Source organism: Trachymyrmex septentrionalis, unplaced genomic scaffold, assembly GCF_001594115.1.
Source record: "Trachymyrmex septentrionalis isolate Tsep2-gDNA-1 unplaced genomic scaffold, Tsep1.0 scaffold146, whole genome shotgun sequence".
In the NCBI taxonomy this organism is placed as follows: Eukaryota; Metazoa; Arthropoda; class Insecta; order Hymenoptera; family Formicidae; genus Trachymyrmex; species Trachymyrmex septentrionalis.
In genome coordinates, this window is record NW_017304609.1 from 445,507 (window position 1) to 453,842 (window position 8,336).

At 29.5% G+C, this 8,336-nt stretch overlaps 1 protein-coding gene across 2 annotated transcripts in view; it reads left to right on the forward strand.

The window, feature by feature from the left end:
* LOC108745691 overlaps window positions 1-3,858 on the forward strand; it is a 60,623-nt gene extending 56,765 nt beyond the window's left edge. For both annotated transcript variants that reach the window (XR_001939113.1, XM_018481990.1), the window contains 2 exons: window positions 3,181-3,283; window positions 3,657-3,858. Coding sequence is in view for 1 of the 2 variants with exons in the window: in XM_018481990.1 (XP_018337492.1) it covers window positions 3,181-3,283; window positions 3,657-3,752 (199 nt within the window). In the remaining variant the exon portion in view is untranslated. The remainder of the gene's footprint in view (window positions 1-3,180; window positions 3,284-3,656) is intronic.
* Window positions 3,859-8,336: the final 4,478 nt, after the last annotated feature.

Consider the following 8,336-nt stretch of genomic DNA (forward strand, 5'->3'; position numbering starts at 1 on the left):
GAGGAGATAAAGACGGCATCGAAGGAGGAGCTGAACAAGATCACAAAAAATAATTTTTTGAAGTGCTTCGAGGATTGGAAAAAACGTTGGCACAAGTGTATAATATCTGATGGGGATTACTTTGAAGGGGACAAAATAGATATTCATGAATAAATAAATAATTTTTGAAAAAACACAAAATTCGCGATACTTTTTGAACAGACCTCGTATATAATAATTTGAACCAAACTACCAAAATATCAGAATATAAATGAACAATTGCTTTCAGTTAAATATATAGCCAATTAACAAATTAAAAATAGTTATACATAATTATTATAATAGAATAGAGGGTAAATTTTTTATATTATGCAACATTTACATATTTATGAGGCAAATACACATAATATATCTTAATGAGCTAGCAGCTGTCTGTTGTGTTTGCAAAGTAAAAAACTTAGAACTTACTCAGTTACTGTTCACATGATAGAAGATCTTGATTGCAAGAGAGTTTGAACGCGACTGATACACATGTATGTCAGAATGTCAAAAGAACAAAGAACTAAGCGCTGCCATTTTTGTTATTATTGGAGATTAAATTTAATAAATAAACTTATCAAATTTAAAAAATATAAGAAAAATCTTAAAATTTTTTTAATGCTTTATAACTAAATTCTCCAATGTATAAAAAAAAAGAAACTCCCTTTGTTAAAAAAAAAATTCAAACCGACTCACAGAATTATTGGATTTTGGCCTTCGGTGAAATTGGCTGAAACTTTAGTATGTTATTATATTATAGTTCTTGACTCACTGATCAAAAGTGTCTATAGATACAAAGTTTGAAAATGAGGTTTGGAAACTAGGTTTTTTGTTATAATCGTTTAAAGTTTTATTTTATTAATGCCTCAAATCAAGTTTCTTTAATAAATCAACAGTTTTAGATAACAATATGCCATCTCTACTCTTACCAGCCATATTCTCACTCCCCCATATCTCCCCATCCCTACCTCACCCTCAGACTCATATATGTACTTGCATGTGTATTTTTATATAAAAATGTATTTGCATAAAAATCGAAGTAAATCTTTTTTATTACGTTTTTGTGTGTGCGTGTGTGTGTGTGTGCGTATGTGCATGTGCATGTGTGCGTGTGTGCGCACGTGCGCGTGTGCATGTGTATGAATCAATGGTATGTTTATAATTTTAGTTTTTTACCCATTCTTAGAATTACACGAAATGAACGATGTGAACATGATAAGCGTTTCATTCCTTTGAAATTGATTTTCGTAAATCCCCTTGTTTCTCACATTTTCTCCACAAAAAAAAAACAAAGAGAAGAGAAAAAAGAATTTTTTATCCTGTGTTGTTATCGCATTTTAGCAAGCACCCGATATTTTTGCGCATAGTGCGCTCACACGCGGAAACAAACATTCGAGTTGTAATAATCAAGTATCTCGCACATGATAGGTAAGGGAACTCACGCATTTCAAACGGTATGCGTGAGAGAAGTAAAAACATGATTATAAAAGATTTATTTCGATTTTTGTGCCACTTTTTCATATAAAATTGCGCATGTAGACGTATGTATGTATGTGGGAATAGGAGTGGGTGGTGGGGATAAAATGAGAGGGTAGAGGAAGGGAGAGTGAGGGAAAGTGGGTAGCATGTTGTTATCTAGCTGTTAAAATCTTTTGATTTATTACAGAAATTTGATCTTAAGGCATTAATAAAATAAAATTTTTAACGACTATAATAAAAAAACTAGTCATTTTCAAGCTTTGTGCCTATGGACACTTTTGATAAGTGAATTAAGAATTATAACATACTAAAGTTTCAGCCAATTTCACCGAGGACCAAAATCCTTTTTTGATTTTATGCAGGATCCTTTGGATAAAATATTAAAAATTTTTTTAATATATATTATACCATACATTATTTTATATCTTTATATATATAAAATCATTAAAAATTATTTCAACTACTGAAAAAAATCTAGAATACATAGCTTAAAATCATAGTTTTAAAATATTGCAAGAATGTTGAGTCATAAAAGGTACAACTATTATATAATGTGTGGTAACTGCAATGTGTAATATAACTGTAAGATAAGCACGTAAACATGTATACAGGATTTTTAAAAATATATATATGGCATATAAATAAATATAAATGGAACTTTATCTTAAAATTTAGTGTGAATTATAAATCGTTTAAAGCTTAAAACTTTATTGAAACTTAAGATTTATGGTCATTTCTAGTGCCAGATTAAGACTATATCAAAATTCTATACAAGATTTAGAGTAACTATCTCTTACTTTTTTATTTCTAACGATATATTTTCCACTTACATATTTGCCCAGTAAGCACTGTTGTCAAAGAGCAAACAAGTTACAAATGTTTAGCCAGGGATTAATGTGTTAGATCGTTGCATTAGTACAATAAAAATTAGTGAGTGTTTTAGATGAGTTGATTTGTCACTAACTGGCATTATTCACATTTTTCGTTGCAAGCTGCCATAAAATAAAAAAAGTTATTACATTATTTTTTCAAAGAACAAAAATTTTCATGAAATAATTCACGTGTTTGTTAATATAATATAATGTGCATATAGCTGTCAATCAAAAATCAATTTGCATTTTATATCAAATAACTTGAGAGAGAGAGAGAGAGAGAGGGAGAGAGAAAGGTTTCAATCTTCTTTTATTTTTATCACATAACTGTTAATATTTTTTCCACCATGTGATGAGCTTAATGTCGTACAAAATAAGAATAAGGTTTCTAAGACTCGGTTGCATCAACGTTACTGTAACTTTAAGCAAAAGTGAAAACTCTCTCTATCTTGTTTTAAAGCGAAAAAGAGACAGAGATAGAGAGAGTTTTAAGCTTCACTTAAAATCAAAGTAATGGTGCAATCAGGCCTAAAAGCAGCCCGACGCACTTATGTGGTGCATATCATATGCAAATGCATGTTCGAATGTGGAGTAGGGATGTATAAAGAAAGGTAAAGGTCTGCGTTCTTGCCCTTTCGTCCAATGAATGATACACCTCTTCATCGTATACACCATCGCGCCCGCATTCATGCATCTGGTGCAGTTGTCGCTTATACATAATACTATTTTTGTAGGACACATATATAAATAAAGCCTATACTACATACATAGATATGCATCGTCGTCATTAATATCGTATCGTGTTGCGCAGGTCTGCACGGCCAACTGCATCTGGCACGCTCATATTTCTGCTCAGTACTGTCATCCCCGCGGACAAACCCCATTTATCAACAGTGAGAAGAAAAGTAGGCAAGGTATCTTTTTTCATTATCATTTATCTTTTCTAACATCATAAATTCGAGTTACTTTGCCTTTTTGTGAAAAATGCACACTTTTTTGCAATAAAAAAATTTCTTTTTTACATTTTTGTATTTAATTATCTCGATTTAAAATAAAATGAAATCAATATGGAACCAATTTATTCTTCAGAAAAGAATATTTTATTCTTTAATAGAAAATTCTAAAATTTAGAAATAAAATCTTAATGCTATCTCTTTAATTTTTTAAAATAAAATTAATTAATTTAAGTTAGACATAAGTATTTATTTAATATTAAACACTGAAGGCAATATCTTACTGCATTCTTGCAGAAATTAGTTTGTAGAATGTCAGTGTTTTAAATTTCAGCGACGAAAAAAACTGAGCCTTGCCGGGACTCGAACTCGGGATCTCTCATTCCGCGTATTGCTGATTTCCTACATCACAAGAACTTCGTTACAATAACGTTATAGCATCATATGTATAATATCGGATAAAGACTTACTAAATTTAAGACTGTATAAATTTAAATTTATGTGCATTACACTTGTCTAAACACAATAATGCTCATTTCCACCAACGTAGATTAACTTTAATCTCGGTTCAACTTACTTTTCGCCTTTTTCTAATCTTTAGAACTAGAAAAAGATAAAGAATAAGTTGAACCGAGATTAAAGTTAATCTACGTTGGTAGAAACGGACATAAATCGATCTTATTTTATTCGAGAAAATAGAATAAAAATTATTGATTAAATCTTAATACAGTTATAATTTTATACTATATGAAGTTGCAATAAGTACAACAAGAATATTTTTTTTGCTATCAGAAATCTTTTCTGAAAGAGTACTCGTTGTATTACGAATTTAAGTTGTATTATTTAATTTGTATAAATTATATTATTTAATTTAGTAAAAATAGTTACCAACAAGAAAATGCCGTACTAAAAAATTGACAAAAAATTCTGAAAAAATTCTTACAACTCTATGAGAAGAAAATAAACAATTTTTGTCTTATGCTATTTTTCTGTAAAGTTTAGTCCGTTCTACCTATGCGAAATATTTTATTATTACTTATTACACACCCTATACGTTTAAAGAAAGTTATAAACGCATAAAATTGATTTATTTCTTTCATAAAAAGAAATAAAGTAAAACGATTGGATATCTTTCGTTGCATATTCAAATCGTGTTCTTAAGATTTCTTATACTTTATTTGCGAGTGTTTTTTTTTTATTAATAGTTTGATACGAAATTAATAGTTTGAACGAAAATCTTAATTTTGATCCAGTCTTAGCTCGGTGGAAACAAGAATGCAAATATTTCAAGAGTCTAGTCAGACATTAAAATAAAGTATCATAAAATTCTATGGGATTACAAGGTGACATAAAATTTGTGGAAATTAAAAGTAAACCGCATGTTAAAAATAAATAAACGCAGAGAATTCCTGAAAGTTGAATTAGTACGTCCTTATATGAATATCAGATTTATTGATAGACTTATAAAAAAAGTACATCTGTCAATAAAAATCATGCTTGGCGACACAATTGCAAATGTTTGAGCTTCTATTATTAGCGTTAAATCCAACTTATAAAAAATAGCCATGTTATATTATGATTGTATTTTACAATTACCAAAATTGTTTTATATTCTGTCTGTTTGCATAGACGATATTTACCTTATGATTCGTTTCTTTTGATAAAGTTATAACTGCATCCTTACGCGATTGTTAGAGATAATATATTTTTTCATTGTGATTTTTACGGATTTAATTTTTTTACATTACAATTTAATTTATCTTTTTAAATTGTTGTCATCTAAATTATATACGCGTGTTTATTAATATCATATAAGGCAATGCTGGAATTTATTTACAACTTTCAACTGATTTTCAGTTTGATTCCCGTCTCTTACATCACCAACCCGCGTGCAGTCTAAATATTAATCGGCATCAAAACTATTAGTCGTATAAAAAAAATGCAAATTTTAAAGATCTTAAATTGTTCTATGGATGGGTTATTTTTAATTTATCATTTTTATATAAATAAATCATTTTCCATTAGTTTACAATTTTTATTAATATTTTTCATCAACTCATCAATTAAAAAATTTTGTAAAGATATTCTCACTTCAATTATAAAGTAATCCTGAAAATTACAAAATGAAATTTAAATGGAATGTATAGTAAGAAATTCTGTTGTGTAACGGTGCAGTTTCGCACATATATACGGAACCGTGCTCACACAACAGAATTTTTTAACTATACATTCCATTCGAGTTCCATTTTGTAATTTTCACTTCATAATTGAAGTGGAAATATGACGAGATTTTTACAAAATTTTTTAATTGAGTTGATGATGAAAAATATTAATAAAAATTGTAAACTAATGGAAAATGATTTATATAAAAATGATAAATAAAATATAGTCAATCCATAGAACAATTTAAGATCTTTAAAATTAATCTCTTGCATTTTTTTTGTACTTATAAGCGAAAATAACTTCACAAAAAAAATCTCAAATTTTTTTCATGAAACATGTCTCAATTTTTATCTGTAGAATATCAGCAAATTTAAAAAAAAGTTAAAAAGAATCATATTTCAAAGGTGCCCGGTTTCACGTAGAATATTTCTTATTAGTCATGAAAAGAGCTTAATATCATAGCGACATATTTAAACCAATAATTAATTAGGATTTTATCGAGTTTTTTTCTCATATAATTATTATTTTTGACATTTTTAATGAACATATAATACAAAAAAGTTATCTAATACAATAATATTAGGAGTGTGATTTAATTTTGAGGGTTTTGCAAGAGATAGTACACACACACACACACACACACACACACACACACGCCCGCCCGCACGCCCGCACGCTCGCACGCACGCACGCCCGCACGCACGCACGCACTCACGCACGCACACGCACACGCACACGCACACTAATGTCAATATGTCGAAGACATTCCAATCGCAGCTATTGTTTCTTAATGCTTTACTATTATTCTATGATATTTAATCATAGACGTCATTTAATAATAGACGCAGTAATCATTAATCACGATGTTTATACCAATAGGTATAATACCAATAAAAAATGGAGCTTCCTAAAGAGCATTTGCGACATACGTTGCTTTTGTTTTTTAATCAGAAGAAAACGATGGCTGAAAGTCTTAGAATTCTGATAGAAATTTATGATAATGCTCCATTAATTAAGACATGTGAATATTGTTTAGACGATTTAAAAGTGATGATTTCAATGTCATTAGGATCGCTCGAGACAACCAAAAAAGTTAATAAATGCAGATTTACTAGCATTATTAGACGGAAATCCAACACAATCCATTTTAGAACTTACCAGAGAATTAAATGTTGATCGTACAACAGTTACTAAACGTTAACATGACATGGAAAAGAAAGAAGACAAAGAACAAAAATGGGTTTCACATCAGCTATCGGAAAATGCCATTGCGAACCGATTGAACATTTGCATTTCGTTGATCGCCAGACGATGGTCGATTTAAAGAAGAAAGGTTTTTTGTTTCGAATTGTTACTGGGGATGAAAAATGGATCTATTTTGATAATTCCAAACGAAAAAAATCATGGTTGATCCAGGCCAACAAGCAACATTCACTTTGAGGCATAATATTCACAGTTCAAAGATATTGCTGTGTATATAGTGGGATCAAGGTGTTGTGTACTATGAATAAACTATTAAATCCGAAAAAAAACTTTCACTGCTGATTATTATCAACAATAATTATAATTGAAGCAAACATTAGACCAAAAACGATCTCCAATTGCGAATAAATGACGCAAAGTGATTCATGACAATGCTCGATCTCATGTTGCATTATTAGCGAAGCAACGCTATTAGAGCTGGAATGGGAAATCTTACCCCGCACCCCGCGTATTCTCCAGGCATTGCTTTATCTGATTTTCACTTGTTCTAGTCGATGCAACATGCTCTACAGGATACACACTTTCGGATGTGCGAAAATTTGTTGAAAATTGAATCAACTTCACAAAAGAATCTTTTTATCGTCGGAATCCATCTTTTGCCAGAAAGATGGAAAAGTTATACAAAACGAAGGAAAGTATTTTGATTAAGGTATTCATCCATTATCTTGTTTAAATAAATCTTGTTTAAATAAATTTTTGAGAAGAAAATCCTCAAAACTAAATCACACTCCTAATAATTGTCTAATAACTACGGATAGAAATCCGTACTTGATACAAAAACGGTCTTTTTAACCTTTCCGCGGATGTATAAACTTTTGAAATATTTGAAACAAGTGATTATCATTTGCGTACTGTACATATTTTTCTATGTGCAAACAAAAACAAAAAAAAGAGAGACAGAAAAATTCAGACAGAATATTTATAGTAAACTTTCATAAATATTTATTATTTATTTTTTTAAATATTGAATATAAATATTTTATGCAGACTTTTTGTAAGTTGTATTTTCGAAATATTATTAAAATATAGACTAAATGTTTTATAAAATATCTTCTAAAAAATATATAAATGTTTGCTGGAAATGCCAGAGCGCATTCTAGCATCCAGCTGTACATACTGATAAAGCAAATGTTATTTTGCAACTGTTGCAAGTTTTCTTCTGAAATAGGAATATTTATTTACGCGACTAAAACAAAGGAAATTAATTTCTTGGCAGCGATGAACGAATTTGTATAGAATGTTGTTGATGATGGTATGCAGGAAATAGTTGGCATGAAACTGTTATTGTTTGTTTGACCCTGAAAAGCAACAAATAGGACATTCCGGAACTTAATTGGTACGGTAATAGACCGTTGCTTTCGTAATAATATTTTAAATAAAGAGTTAATCATATTGACATTTTATATCAAGATTATTTAACAAAACATACTTTACGCGAACAATAAAACAAAATTTTATTTACGAAGTGACAACTATGATGAAAATTTGATTATGTTGTTTTTTTAATTTAATATTTCAATGAGACAAATTAAACAAGATCTTTTGAGAGAGAGAGAGAGAGAGAGAGAGAGAGAGAGAGAGAGAGAGA